The sequence below is a fragment of the Bemisia tabaci genome, chromosome 7 (assembly GCF_918797505.1).
Source record: "Bemisia tabaci chromosome 7, PGI_BMITA_v3".
In the NCBI taxonomy this organism is placed as follows: domain Eukaryota; kingdom Metazoa; phylum Arthropoda; class Insecta; order Hemiptera; family Aleyrodidae; genus Bemisia; species Bemisia tabaci.
Genome location: NC_092799.1, coordinates 3463040 through 3478586, shown reverse-complemented (window position 1 = coordinate 3478586; position 15547 = coordinate 3463040). Strand labels below are relative to the sequence as shown.

At 39.5% G+C, this 15547-nt stretch overlaps 2 protein-coding genes and 1 non-coding gene across 3 annotated transcripts in view; 2 read left to right on the top strand and 1 right to left on the bottom strand.

The window, feature by feature from the left end:
• The window catches only part of LOC109037532 (acyl-CoA Delta-9 desaturase), a 32656-nt gene extending 26500 nt beyond the window's left edge, over window positions 1-6156 (bottom strand). The window contains exon 1 of the mRNA XM_019052259.2: window positions 5883-6156. Within this exon, the coding sequence (XP_018907804.2) occupies window positions 5883-5896 (14 nt within the window). The 5' untranslated portion in view covers window positions 5897-6156. The remainder of the gene's footprint in view (window positions 1-5882) is intronic.
• Window positions 6157-7414: 1258 nt separating this feature from the next.
• Mccc2 (methylcrotonyl-CoA carboxylase subunit 2) overlaps window positions 7415-15547 on the top strand; it is a 20447-nt gene continuing 12314 nt past the window's right edge. The window contains exons 1-4 of the mRNA XM_019052066.2: window positions 7415-7643; window positions 11485-11735; window positions 13212-13452; window positions 15011-15189. Of these exons, the coding sequence (XP_018907611.2) occupies window positions 7542-7643; window positions 11485-11735; window positions 13212-13452; window positions 15011-15189 (773 nt within the window). The 5' untranslated portion in view covers window positions 7415-7541. The remainder of the gene's footprint in view (window positions 7644-11484; window positions 11736-13211; window positions 13453-15010; window positions 15190-15547) is intronic.
• TRNAE-UUC (transfer RNA glutamic acid (anticodon UUC)) lies at window positions 9209-9280 on the top strand. Its single transcript has one exon. It is a non-coding gene; the product is annotated as a tRNA-Glu (tRNA).

Below are 15547 nucleotides of genomic sequence, written 5' to 3'. Positions count from 1 at the left end.
ACAGACAAAGGTAGTAAATGATGGACTAACTGTCGGATCTTTAGTGGGTTGCCGTGCTTACCTACCTCCTATGTCCATTGCCACCACCCGCTTCCATCAATAGGATCCCTTCAAATCTCTTTTGTCGTCTTTGTCTATAGCTATGTCCATCAGTTTCAATAAGCGGCCCGCTGGGCTGAAACCTTGTTCCATTCAAACCATTTTTTTTCGCTGCGCAGGTGCACGTGTGGACGGGTGTCAAAACTGTAGATCAAAAGTTACGTAATCTTTGAACGTCCCGTTAATAATGTAACGGATGCCGCGTACTTACGTAAGGCTGGGCGGCCCGTTTCAAAAGCTTGTGGCCCGGTGCTTGCGAGGGGGCGGGGGGTCAAGGGGGACAAAATTCGTGCAATTAAGCCCACTCAACGGGGCAGCATGACATTTTAACTGCTGTGCAGGAGCAATAGTCAATTGATGGCGATCTTCCTCCGCTGCCCAATCTACACATCGCGTGCATCTCTCCATTGAATCGCTTGTTTTTGAAAAAGAGCATAAGTCCAATTCAGAACAAGCCCTGATTTGCTGGTATTTGTATGCGCTTCAAGGCTCATACTCAAAAGGACTAAGTCCCTTTTGAAAAGAAGTGATTCAATTTAATCGTCGCTGTATCGTCGCTTCCTCCTTTTGTCTAGTCGTTACAGCACTCGTTCGCATCGCAATCTCTTATACATGGTGATTTATAAGTCCTACACCACCCCTATTACTCAGAGGGTTAATTCTTGTCCCTTTCAGAGTGAACCCACTAAAATTTTTGGGTTGGCCGAAAAGTCAATTCAAATGATCTAGGAGCACTCGAAAAATGTCATGTCTCTAGCTCAATTTTTTCAAAAGTTACAATATTGATGTCTGGTGTTGGTGGTGCAGGACTTTTGAATCATCCTGTATATAGTGGCTCCTAAAAGGGGGTCTTCAAGTGATACGTGACGCACCTTAACTATTTTCTCACCCCTTTCCTCTCAAAGTTATAGGTGTAGTAACGTTATTTTGCTGAGGAGAGCCTGACCATCCCACCATCAAGGTGTCTGGAGGGTATGGAATAATAGATACCCCGCTGTCTAAAGGGGGTGCGGAGAATTTTGGAAATTTTGACTCTATTTGGACGCACTTTAAGGCCTCCCTCCGTGACGGAAATTTTCCATTCATTTCTGCACATAAAGACGCTGTTTCAAGTAGAGTCCCTTTCCCAGAGTTAAGACATTTCGATTATCAGCTGGATAGCAGCCGACCTGGGCTGGCCATGGTGGCACGAAAGAGTGCACTCAAACGAACGATATTGAGGGATAAGTATAAGAAATCCTGCGATGTCTGTCATCCAAAAACATTAATAACATCAACAAAACTGATCAAAACCTAACCAAAGAAATTGCAATGAAATAAAATTAGATCGATAAGTGGATAATTTCATGAGCGAGTTTTTAAGCAAGACTCTAAAGAGGACACCTATATCAAAATTCTGAAATTCGTACCTTGTCTAGTACACGGAAAACACATTTTAGCGCCGAGCTGCTAGCAGTATAATAGCCGTATTGCAAGGTGCATGCGGTGCGCAAAAATTCAAATGCATAAAGTCGTATGAGGTTCTAAGCGGAAATATGAATGGACAACACGGAAAAAACAACTTAACAATGAGCCCTAACACTTTAGGTAACATAGCGCCAACTAGAGGCAGCAGTGCTGAGCCCTACAGCTTTAGCGTCCAGTCCAGCAAAGGGCTCACAAGCAGCCCTATACCGTCTGTAGTTGGCGCTATGTTACCTAAAGTGTTAGGGCTCATTGCTAAGTTGTTTTTTCCGTGTAGTCCATTCATATTCCCGCTCAGAAGCTCATCGAAGCAGTGGCGTGGCGTGATTTGCGATCTATCGATATTTCCCCATTTGAAGCTACGGTAAAGAATCGATTATTAAGGTGTTCGCTGCGAACACCCTGTTTATTGATACTTTTCCATAGGTTTAAATCGCCGATCAATCGATATATCGCAAAGCACGCCACGCCACTGCATCGAACTTCATGCATTTGAATTTTTGCGCATCACCTGGCAGTACGTCCATTATGCTGTGCTGCCGGAAATAACGTTAGTAGTCAATTTTTTTTTAAAATTTCGTTTAATTCGAAATCCCGTCAATCCAATTTAGATTAACTGGATACGTGTAGCGATTAAAATAATGAAACTCGTTAGGTTTGCAAAAAATGGGCATTTTGAGTGATCATTCAGTTTTCAAAAATTGGGCTAAAAATAATTTAATTCCAACAAGACATTGGTGATTCTTACTCTCGGCATTTAACCTCTGACTCAGCGTGCTCGATCCCTGGGGAGCTCAGAAGAGAGGGGAGCTGGGAGATGCGGGAATCGGCTGGATTGAGTTATTAGAATATCCTCGTTAGAGCCACCCGCGCTTGCTGGCACCTCCGGGCAGGAAGACCGCTGCCCAAAGCCGCCAAATCGTCAGTGAGCGCTTGGATTTTTATAGCCAATTCACCGAAATTACAAAATCCATCTTTCCCTGCTTCATAAAAACTTAGGGCGATGGTTTCCCTCTGAAGCAGCTTATCTAAGTTATACCTCTTAATTGAACCGCTTTAAGAAGAATAGAACCAAGCCACAATTGCTATCGCCATTAATTGACGAATTTAATTTTTTACTTGAAAACGGTTGTGCGGGTTTTTGTTCAAATATCAGTGAATATTCTGTCTAGTACGAAGCAAATTCCCTAAAACTTCCAAAGGAATCCGAACAAACGTTTTCTTGTAAAAAAGTAAATTGCCCAGTTAAATTTTCATTTTTTTGTAAAAGTTTGATCTGATCTACAAAAAATATGTTTTATGATTTTTCCGGCTACTGCCACCTGGCAGCTAGCTTCTACATGAACCCACTCTCCTTTAATTTTTGGAATATGACCCTCGAAACGGTTCTTTGAGGGTGCGAATAGTTCTCTGGGGGTTGGATCGTGTAGTGGGCAGAAAACATATCCCCTATTTTCATTCTATGGTTATTATGTGAACATTCAACCCATCAGATGATTATATAAAAATTAATGTATTTATGGAAATTTTGCAACGTTGCTGTTGAGATGCAGAGTTTTGAAATGCAGTCATCGAGTTGCTTGTCGTCAATAATCGTAGTAAAATACGCGATATCCATTTTCCTCTCGCTCCCGGACCTCATCGAAACATCGTTTCGCGATTGCGTGAAAATACGGTCGCTGAGGGCACGAAAGAATTCAAAACGCCTTCAATTACTTCCGTATGCAACACGCACATCCATTGAGTTTGAATAGTTGCGTTCAGGCACTGACATACATTTCACATTCTTCCGTTTATTTACGAAGATATTCCATCGTGCTCGCTCAAAGAAAAAAAACCACCGAATGGACATGTGGACGTTGCCAAGTTGTTTTTGGTAAAAAACGGATTGAACAGGTTATTTGAAGAAAGGCGCAACCGCCTAAAGGCAAGTTTCGAGAAAACAAAAAAGTTGGTTTTCTGGAGAATTTAAATCTCTGTTCCAGAAAATTAATCAATATTCTACATAGAGGGTCATTAAAATTTACCAAGAAATAATTTTTTTAAAATTTTAGCGGATACACCCTTTTCCCACAAAACCGCTTAGTGCTAGCATTTTTAGCGGTATAATTTCAATAAAATAGCGTAGGTGTTTGATGGAAATATTAAAATGCATAGTATTTGGCTGGATCATTCTTAATTTTCAATTTTTTTAATCTTAATTTCGTTCAAATGTGGATTTCTGCAATTACAACGATCGCATACAACCATATGTAGCACAGGTCATATAAAAATACGTGGTAAAATTATTGCTGTTGTACCGGAATGCTGTGTATGTTCTCTGTACGCGAATTGAAGAAGCCCCTCTTATTGAAGTTTATTACAATGAAATTCCAATAAGTTGCAATTTGGTCTGCGTTGACAATTGTCTACCTTTCAACTTACTCATGAAACTCATTTTGTTCATTGTTTGTAATCGGCATTTATTGACCAAATGGTGTAAAAATATTGCAGTTTCATTCTAAAAAAAAATCAAAGAGCTCTACGAAAAAAGAGCCCTCATTGAATAATCGCGTTTGGGAAAAGTGCATTGGAGGTTGTCACTATCACTCACTGACTAGTGAAGGTGAACGGTGACTTACACTGCCGTGCTAAGGAAGAACGCCGTATGAACATTCGAGAGTTGCCAAATTTCCCTTGATGAAACATGAATTTTTGACGACATTTACGCACATTTTTCTTTGAAATCTTCAGATATTTTAGATCCCTGGTAAAAATTGGCATTAGAATCTGTGTTCCAAAATACCAAAGACCTACAGCCGGCTGTAAGATTTCCAATAGCTTCTATAACCGGCTGCACAAGTTCTTATAGCCTTTTATAGCCGATGGCGATTAAGCAACAGCCAGGCGATAAAGTTTATGCTAAACGTTACTAATTACGGATGCTAGGACTTATTGAGTTTTTGGAATACTGCTCTCTTTTTGGAACGTAGTATCTTGATTTATTTTGCGAGGAAAGCTCCGTACTTTTGATGAATGCCTGCCATTATTAATATATTAGAGCGCCTTCAGTTTCGTATGATACTGTGCAATACCTCTGGTGTGAAATAGTTGCTTCAAGCGCCGTGGCAGGCGGGCAGCCAGCGCAAAACACGCATTGGCGCCTACAAATCTAACAGGGATACTACACGCGTTGCGCAATGCGTGAAGTATCCCTGTTAGGTTTGTAGGCGCCAGTGCGTCGCCGCTCCGCTTTGTGTGCTCTAATATTTAATCTGGCGGAGTCAGCGTTGTTCAACTCATGATTTTGAAATGTTTGCACATCTTGTATGGATTATTCTCATTTTAATTGATGAAAAAAAACTATGTATTAAAGGAAAATATAATGTGTGTTTTGTAAATATTAAGGTGGTTCCGTATCAAACTTAATGATATCCAAAGCACACGAATTTCTACACAATTTCTTTTAGCCTTTTATAATCGATGGCGAAAAAGCAACAGCCAGGCGATAAAGTGTAAAGCCCGGCGATAGGAACTATGGCCCGGCTGCATAATTTTTTATCGCTTCGTATAGCCCGGCCGGCGGCCGTATGATTTTCTGTAGCCTTCTTCAGCCGGCTATAGGAATTCCTATGGTATTTTGAAACGCAGCTCTTATCGCCAATTTTTACCAGGGATTAAATTGCGTACAAAATAGTCTGAAAATGTTGGAAAAAAATATTCACAATGTTCCTAGAAAATTCGGTTTTTATTGAAGGAAACTTGGCAGCGTCTGAAGGCTCATACGGCGTTCTTCCTTACCATGGCAGCATAGCGGAAAGAACAGTCCAAGCTTCGATGTAAGTCGGCAGTCGGCGGTAAGTCGATGCAGTGGCCAGCAAGTAATTATGAAAACTTCAATTGAATTTTTCTCAAACGCAATTTTTCGGCATTAGCTCTCATATCGGAAATCTCCTCAATTCGTCTACTTTCGGTCGAAGTGTCACAAGCGCCGTGCGACGTTTAAAGATTTCCGCCACCATTTAATTTTTTTACAGAGAAATTGTTCAACAAATTTGTCCGAACATTTCACTGAATTATCTTTGTGTTGTCGATAAAATTCAGTGAAATTTTCAAACTGATTCAACCAACCATTTCTTCGTAAAAAAATAAAATAGAGGCGGAAATTTTCAAACGTCGCACTGTGCTTGCGGTACTTCGGCCGGAGGGTGACAAATTGCAATTTAATCGTTCTTTTAAAAATTATTTTAATATTTTCATTACAACGTGCCGTTTGGGTTCTTCTCCGAAACCCTCCGTTGAAAATACATGAAAGTAACAACGATAGAAGAATTATTTACAGTCTCGTATCCATGATGACAGCGTTGCAGTCGGTCAGCTTTCAATCGAAACAAAGGCGCGAATCAACATTATAAATAAAAAACCACTTGTGGGTCAAAATTGACACTTTTGATGAGCGACGCAAAGGGACACAACACAAAACAGAGCGAGCGAAATAGATCCGAAGGGACAGACGTTGGAGCACGCGACGGACGGGGCGTCTGAAACTGATTTAGCGACGAAGGGACAGCGACGTCCAACGTCCAACCCGACAGGAACGATGCACCGAGATTCGTCACAACGGCCACGGTCGCACGATCAATATAAGAAGGTCGAACTTCTAACAACCTCTTAAGCTAAAAACGAGTTTCGGGTGGATGGATTTACGGTACTAATCCCGTAGTTGCATTCTAAATATTGGCGAAGAGGAAATAAATAATGAATAATGGAATAGGAGGAATTACATAACAACGGTTTCATGTTTGGGTGCATCTTTTAATCATGCAGCGAAAATCGATTTGCGATCATGTGCGGAACAAGGAAATTTTTGCAGGAAGCCACACTCATAAAATGAGATCTGGAAAATGCAGAACGATACTCCGCAGAGGGGCTCTAAAGATCTCCCGCGATCTCAAAAGAGGGAGAGCTGGTCGCTGGGCCCCGCAGGGGTTGAATACTACCGTGACAGAGAAAAACGCACTATGAGTTCTTAAATGTCACAGAAATCCACCCCCCCTCCCTACATGAAATATTTATTTCTCAGAAGAGTTACGGGCATATTTTTCTTTTGAATTTACGGATACGTAAGATAGACGGATAATACATTCTCTAAGAATTTGAAGAAAAAATATTTGGGAATATCCTTCAAATTCCCTAATTTTTGGGGGAATGTTTTGTAACGTTCGAACGATCCAAAAATGATTTTTCTTCTTCTTGTTTTTTATGATTATTTATTATTTTTTGAGAGAATTTTTTGGCTTTCATTTCTGTCATAGCATTTTTTTTTTTTTGGTAAAGTAGAATGTAGCACGTCGTTAATCCCTGATGCGATCATTGATTAACTAATTTTATTGCTCGGCAAAATTTTAATGAGCATATTTTTCCATCCAATTTTTTTTTTTTTTTTTTTAGAAAATTCTCATGTTAAATTAAAAATGAATCCTGAATTACTCCTGAATATTGATAAAGATACAGCGTAATTTGATTTTGCGATAATTGTAGCGATTGTGCGATTCACGGAACTGTAAAATGACGTCATCTGGAATAAAATAAATTCATATCACTTTCTGCGGATACATTCCTTTGATAAAAACGCGTACTATGTGAGAGTGAGCATTGTTAAACGTCCCGAAGTGAACATGTATTTAAAGGTTTACATTTAAGTACCGATCATTCTAACCTTTCTCACCTCAAAATATCTTATCATTACTTTGTACGGCTCCTCCGACAGGTTGTTGCCATTATCGCGAGTACCTATTACTATTATCCCTTTGATAGTAGGAAACTACAATCTTTTTCCTCACCACTTGACGCACAAGCTCGGCGACTTATCAGAACATTTAGTAGGATCCACCGTTCCAAACATCCGTTCAGTTTGGTGTCAACGCCTGATTCAAATTAGTGCTATGCCTGTGATTTCAATCAGTTGTTTTTAAATGAGTATTTAATTTGATCTGAAAATGCAAAAGTCAAAATCCTGTGTTCTTTGTTTTAAACGTCTTTATTCTTCTCAATGGCCTGCGATCAAGTCAAAAATAGACACGAACTCACAAGAATACAAGGTAATTATGATAGGTAAATAAATCCAACGATAAGTTGATCGCACTCATTCAGCATGGAGCACTCCTTATTTAGCCTAGAAGATAGGCGAAAGAAGAGCAATGACGATTTGACGATAATTTCTCAATGTGTAGTGCTCACCTCAACATGCATGCTGTTTCCATTCTGTTCGATTCAATTCATTCTCAGTTACCTACAATTTGTTTAGTTTCCTGGTAAAATTGAGAACGACGCGTCAGTATAATTTTTGATTTTTTGTTTTGTTTTATTTTCTATAGTTATTCGTATTGACAGGATACTCAATCCTCACGAAATGTTTAACTTGTGTTTCTACTCAGCTAGCGAATAGTGTTTTTCTATCTTTGAAACAATTAAATCGCAAAATGCATGATACCAAGTAGCAGAGATCGTCTTTTATTCCGAAAATATCGTTAAATTATTTCTATGTTGGAAAAAAAAAAAAAAAAAAAAAAAGAGAACGATACATCAGTATATATTTTCTGATTTTATTGGTTTGTTTTATTTTCTATGGTCATTCGTATTCGCATGGATACTGAAGCCTCATTAAATGTTTAACCTCGTTTTTGTACTTACCAATCGAAGAGTGTTTTTCAATCTTATAAGCAATGAAATTCGCGAAACTCATAGTATCAAGTAGCAGAGATTGCCATAAGTGGCGAAAATATAATCAAATTACTGGAATTTTTTGCTAGATATGTAAGGATTACGTATTAGAAAGGGCGAAATTATCGCGGTTTATTATCGAGATATTATTATTTATTTATTCATTCATTAATTTTATTGAAACATATTGGAATAAAAGAGCTATAATTTGCTATTTCTAGCTGTGACGCAGATTGTTTACCTCCTTAATTTAAGGAACCCCAGAGCCTTGCTATGAAATTGCCAAAAATCTTGGAAAATTGTCCATATCAATGGTGGAACTGCGGAGATGTATACTTCCTGTTTGCAAGCTTCCTGTTATACTTTATTTTCTGCATAGAAAACTACTGAACTTCATTTTTTGATCATTTCGATGAATTTTCTTCTCCTTATAGAATATTTCATGAAAACTTCAAGGCGTGATGTAGGTTCTGTCACCATTAAAAAATAAAATAGTGGCAAAGATTTCGAAACAACGCAAACCAAAATACGCATTCTGGCAGTTTCACCGTCGACAAGTTACCCCAAAAATTGCAAACATCGCGACATTATGGCAAGAAGTTAGAATATTATTGCGATTCTAGCTTTAACTATCCAGCATGACTGAACCGAATCAAAAAAACCTTGGTTTACGGCGAATAGGTTTTGGTTAGAGAGTGTTTCTAAATGCAAGAATAGTTTCTTGCTGAAAAAATAAAGTGTCCATGCGAGAGAGTCTGCAACGCCGCAAAACTTACGAAGTTTAGGAATAAATTTCATAGGCATTAAAGTTGGGATGTGGCAACTCCGCAACTTGGCAAGCTCATTTTTTCAGATTAAAGCTAAAAATATTCTTGAAGATATTCTACAAACAGCGCCGAAGTATTTTCATCATCAATGTTGCAGTGTGCCCGGACACCATTAATCCGGTATGGTCTAGTGGCTAGGATACCTGGCTTTCACCCAGGAGGCTCGGGTTCGATTCCCGGTACCGGAACACTCTTTTTTCTGGCCAACTCGGTAGTCAGCCAGAAGAAAGATTGTTCCGGTACCGGGAATCGAACCCAAGCTCAACATCACGCAATACCCATGAGTCTAAACTATCAGGGCGAAAAAAATGAAGCTTGACTCTTTCGGGGTCGAATTAGTTTTTGAAAAAAGTTTCCAGTATCTTCTGAAACAGTTTGGTAGCATCTTTGAGAAAGATTCGATAAGTCGATCGATTCAATGCGGTGATTTCTATATTTCGAGATACCTATATTCGTTTAAAAATCCTTAAAATATATCAGGCAGTTTGATACAAAATTCGAGCGAGCAGTGCTTATAGAGAACCTTTAAAAGTACGCTACGCAGGCAGAGTGACTTGAATATTCTTTTGTGTTTCAATTTGCGATATGTACTTGGGACGTGCCGGGTATCTCTCGATCAAATAAAAACCTAATCTTAATTGGAAACCTGACGCACTACAACGTGATGTAACTTTTGGGATTCTTCAACAAGATGCCATATAATCCAAAAGTTATGAATCGACTGATTGTTGAAATATTTTTCATCAGTATTTTCGATTGAGACTCCTGGTCACTTTCGGTTACGTTACAGTAACTGATATGTGGTTAAAAAGATATTAATTCTCTTGAGGCGGATACCGTAATCAATATTGAGTGCACAGGGCGCCAACCGCTTTAAGTGCATAAAAATGTCGATACATCAATTGTCCGCATACATTCAAGCATAATAAGATTATTCAAAATAAACTGCCGTTCTGCCACTCTCATGCTGTGAAACGAAATTATTCAAATGATTGCTGTATGACTCAATATAGGAGAAGTGGAAAGTTACCAAAGATCCTAATATTTTCAAAAGTTGATCCTGCAAATCAGATAATAATACTATACCTTCCGAATGCTGAGCATGCAAATTTTATTTCATTATTTTGATAGGTACTTACATACTCCACGAACAAGCTAGTATACCTACACGTCTAGGGGCATAGTCTTGAGTAGCATGGCATGAACGAGTTCCTTCTATTTATACCTAACTTCACAACCGGCTTTTGTTTTTTCAGATTCTAAATTTTTATCGCCATTTTAAATCCCATACAGACTCGTCTTTTTTGTTTCTGTCATTTTAATCGCGCGATGTTAAAAACTTTTCGGGGAACACAACTAACGAGCAAGGCTGCAAAATATACAATTCTTATTGTACGTTTTTGAGTAAATCCTTTTTTTTCAAATTCAGTTCATTTTTTAAAATTTTCATCATTTTGGGGGATCATTTCCCCCTAGACTCCCAAAATGTAATTTCACCGACTTATTTCTATTTCTATAGATACACCTTGAAAAGCATGATTAATTTATGCTTTTACCTCAGTGTCGTCAAAAAGTGCCCTTGTGCCCTTTTGATCCTATGCTGCCTTGTTAAGGATAAACGCTGCATGAACCCTCAGGCGTCGACAAAGTTCCTTTCATAAAATACGAATCCACTGGAAAATTGTGAATATTTTTCTTCTTGTATCTCAGAATATTTTGTTCGAAATATTTAATCTAAATGGTGATGTTTCATGCGTGAGGAATATGCGATTTGACTATTGATTCTTAAGTAAATGTCAGCGAGAAACACGATGGTGCCACTGGTTTTCTCTTAAATTAACTCCCAAACTCAAAAAAAGCTCTCAAGTTGAGGCCAAAATGGAGGGGATATAGGTACCACACTATTCTGAAAATCCACTTCCATGTCAAGACGGACTCTCCATGCAAAGATAGGGAGCAAATAAATTAGCAGGGATGCCGTGTTTTCAGTTTTAAAGTCCCCAAATAAAGTGGGAGCCCTGTCAATGTATTTGCTCCCTAGCTTTGCATGAAGAGTTCGTCTTGATGTAGAGTTGGACTCTCAGGATAGCGTGGGATATCCCCTCCATTTTGGCCGCAGCTTGAAAGAGTTTTTTGGAGCTTGGAAGTTGATTTCAGAGAAAACCAGTGGCACAATCATGCTTCTCGCGAACTTTGACATAAGAATCAACAGTCAAATCGCAAATTCCTCACACATGCAACATTGCCATTATCTGAAGTTTAAATATATGACTTTCTTTCAGAATAATCTTTTTATCAGGGAAATATGGCAATAATCGAGTGTCGATACGGCGTTTTTCTTTTCGCGCGGCAGTATGCTTTATTTTTTAATATTTGCTTTGCGTGTTGTCAGGAAAACTACGTGCAGTTAAAGAAAGCGGTGGAGGAACTAAAGACGATCATCGCGGGTATCACGGCGGGTGGAAGTGAGAAGGCCAAAGAAAAGCACACGTCCAGGGGTAAACTCCTGGTCAGGGACAGGGTCAACGCCTTGATAGATCCCGGCTCCCCCTTCCTCGAGCTTTCGCAGCTAGCAGCCCATGGCGTCTACAACGAGCAGGTCCCTGCAGCAGGGATTATTACCGGCATCGGCAAAGTCGCTGGGTTAGTGCTTCAGTGTAATTATATGTGATAGAGTTAGTAAAAAATTGTGCAAAACTGTAAAAATTGAACACAACACTGTACATTTGGATTGCATTTCGCAAAAAGGAACCAAGAGCATTCCAATGTTGATAGGATTGTGCAACTTATATACTTCGCAATAAAATTACTAAAATCATGCAAAAAATCAAAATCACCCGGACAATTTTCTTCTGGAATTTTTAGTTTCTTGGAAGTAAAGATACAACTTAATTAGATGATTAGTTTACGTTTGCCAGGTATAAGAAGTGGCACAATCTTAGCGACATTGGAATGCTCTTGGTCCCTTCTTGCAAAATGCAATCCATTTGTTATCCTTTAAAAAATAAAAAAAGGTAGAGGATATTTTGAAACTGCGCAATCGATGAACGACTTGTCGTGCGGCTCGACGATCGATATTATCGATTTACAATCATAAACAGACCGCAAAAGCTCTTCTTAGAAACAATCAAATCCACTGCAAACAGGCCTACCGAAAAGTTGTTTATAAATACAACTATTCGTGCTCCAGGGATATGGGTGTTGCATAAGCAATAAGTTGAAGGCGTCTTGGTAACATGTCCTCTAATTGAAGCGCTCGGGGGCACTTACGAGAGTGATACTTAAAACCAAAAAATATTTATTGCATGTTTGAATCTATCGATTACATTGCTTAAAATTTTAAATTTCATCCTGATTCTTTAAAAAATTAAGTAATTATAATAGGAAAAGAAATCGGCCGATAGTTTGGTAGAAAATTATCCTTGTGCGTGAAGCAGTGGTGGATCAACATGATGAATGAGCTACCCGCCGCACAGTGGATTGAGTCAATCGGAGATGTCGGTCCAAAATTGAAAACTTACTTTATAACTCCGTTTATACAAAAAATTGCGCCTTTAGAAGTGGTTCTATTGTTTTGTCCGTGCAATTTTCTTCTACAAACATTCATAGTACTTAAATGTGACGAAATGACATCAAAATTTACAGTTTTAGTAAAGAATTTCATGTATCCGATCTTTCTCGTTGACGCGATCCACCGTGTGCCGTTTCAACACCGCTTCATTCTAAGTCAGCGACGTTGCCATAAAATAATTTCTGATTTCTTCTCACCAGACTTTGGAAATCCCGCAAACATAGCGACGGCGTAAGTCCGCAATCACATATCTCCTTTGCGGTGTTTGAAAATCTCCGCATCTATTTTATTTTTTAAAGGAGAACAAATCGACATGATTCCTTGAAGTTTTTGCAGCATTTTCTTCGCACGGAGAAGAAAAATCACGGCAGTTTCAAAGAATTGCCGTCGAGTAGTTTTCCGATTAAAAAATAAAGTATGACAGGAAGTCTGCGCGTCGAAAACCGAGTTATGTGATTGCCGAATTACACCATCGATAGACTCCTCTGGTATAGGCCTTACTGGAATGAGGTTGTATTCTCGGGATCTTAAGTTGAAACATTTTTCAGGCGCGAATGTGTCATAGTGGCAAACGATGCAACGGTGAAAGGGGGCTCTTACTATCCGCTGACGGTGAAGAAGCACCTTCGAGCCCAGGAGATCGCCTCCGAAAACCACTTGCCATGTATATACCTCGTGGATTCGGGGGGTGCCAACCTACCCCTCCAGGCCGATATTTTCCCCGACAAGGAGCATTTCGGGCGCATCTTCTACAACCAGGCCAACATGTCCGCCAGAGGTATTGCACAGGTATCCCCATCCTTACGTCTCGCTAATATTATATTTACACGATTAGGCTTGCATCCGCAGAGATAGTAAAATGTTTGCCTTTACGCTACTGGAGTACCTGCATAGGGAGAGTGTAGCGCGGGTAGTGCGAGTAACAAAGCCAAAAAGTTCCAAAAATTTCAATTAAAGTAAAAAATGTTGACTGTATGAAATGTTGTTAGAGATGTTTGACTGTATCTCTTGCCTGCATCAGACCTACTGTTACAACTCGTCGTTTGTGAAGCGGGTATAGTTTTCGCTTAAATTTACTAATTTGTACCCATTTTATTATTTTCTTAAATTTTGGCAAAATTATACCATGCTCCTGTAAAAAAGAATCCTCCGCAAAAATTTGCATCATACGATGGTATTTTAAACGATTTTTTACGCCTCCGAGCGTGAATTTTTCTTGACATTTTCAGCATGTCATAAAATGCAAACTTTTAGCATTTAAATTTACCTTAGTTCTTAGATTTGGACGTTTTTCTACCAAACGGAACAGACGAGTGGGAAAATTGGGGTGTGCTCTTAAAATTTGCTTAAGAAACAATGATAAAGGGAGCGTGATTCTTGATTCCCTTTGGAGAAATGGAAAGGAGGGATTTTATATTCTATATATTAAACGGAACTATGTGCCAACTGAATGCGGCACTCATGAGCCGTGAGCAAGTGACAAGAGCGTTGTGGACAGGGCTCATGAATTAAAGACTCCGGACATCAATCCCGATCCGGAATCTATCACCGCTGACGTCACTGGCGCTTTATGATTCCCATTCATTCTTACGATCCTCAACTAACGAGCAAACCCATTCGTTCCCACTTGTCTCTGGTTCAGTTTGGGAGAAATACGTCCATTTGATGAATTGTTTTTTTCAAAATATTGAAAACAATAAAATGTAACAATAACAAATAAATTTATAAAATTTCGTAAACGGTAAAAATGTGAGTATCTGCCTATGCATTGAATAAAAATGAAGAAACCTGGAACATATGCAAATGGACATGTTGCAAGTGTGAGGAATTTGCGATTTGACTATTGTTTCTCATGTGAAAGTTCGCGAGAAACACAATGGTCCTACTAGTTTTCTCTGAAATCAACTCCCAAGCTCAAAAAACGCTCTTCAATTGAGGTCAAAATGGAGGAGGTATTCCACGCTATCCTGAGAGTCCACCTCTACATCAAGACAAATTCTCCATGCAAAGATAGGGAGCAAAGACATTGACAGGGCTGCCACTTTATTTGGGGACTCCACAACTGAAAACACGGCAACCCTGCTAATGTATTTGCTCCCTATCTTTGCATGGAGAGTTTGTCTTGATGTAGAATTGGACTCTCAGGATAGCGTGGGATATCCCCTCCATTTTAGCCTCAACTTTGAGAGATTTTTTTGAGCTTGAATGAAAGTTGATTTCAAGGGCAAACCAATGGCACTATCGTGTTTCTCGCGAACTTTTACAAAAGAATCTATAGTTGAATCGCAAATTCCTCACTCATGCAACATCTCCATTGAAGGCTAAAGTTCTCTTGTTGTCTTTTCAGATCGCGGTGGTGATGGGGAGCTGCACGGCGGGTGGAGCGTACACGCCGGCCATGGCCGACGAGAGCGTCATCGTCCGAAAACAGGGGACCATCTTCCTGGCCGGGCCGCCGCTCGTCAAGATGGCCACCGGTGAAGTGGTCAGCGCCGAAGACCTCGGGGGAGGAGATCTACATTGCAGGTAAACTCACCAAACCAACTCATCCAACCAACAACCGATTACCGATCAAATCGAAGTATTTCTATCAAACGGAACTAAGCTCCATTGGTGGTGGAAGGAAGAGGGGGGCTTGGATTGGCGGGTGTTGCGGAACGCGACGCTCGTTCCGTCCTATACTCGCAATGCTCTTTTATGGCTCTTAGTTCCCTTTGACTGAACGCGCTATCCGGGATTCTAAAATCCTCAAAAGGAACTCAATTTGGCGCTTAGTTCCGTTTAATAGAAATACGTCCAAATTATTTGACCATTCGATAGACAAATACCGAGGGTTATGAAAACACCAAAAAGCTCTTGCTTGCGCTATTAATAAAATTTGCAC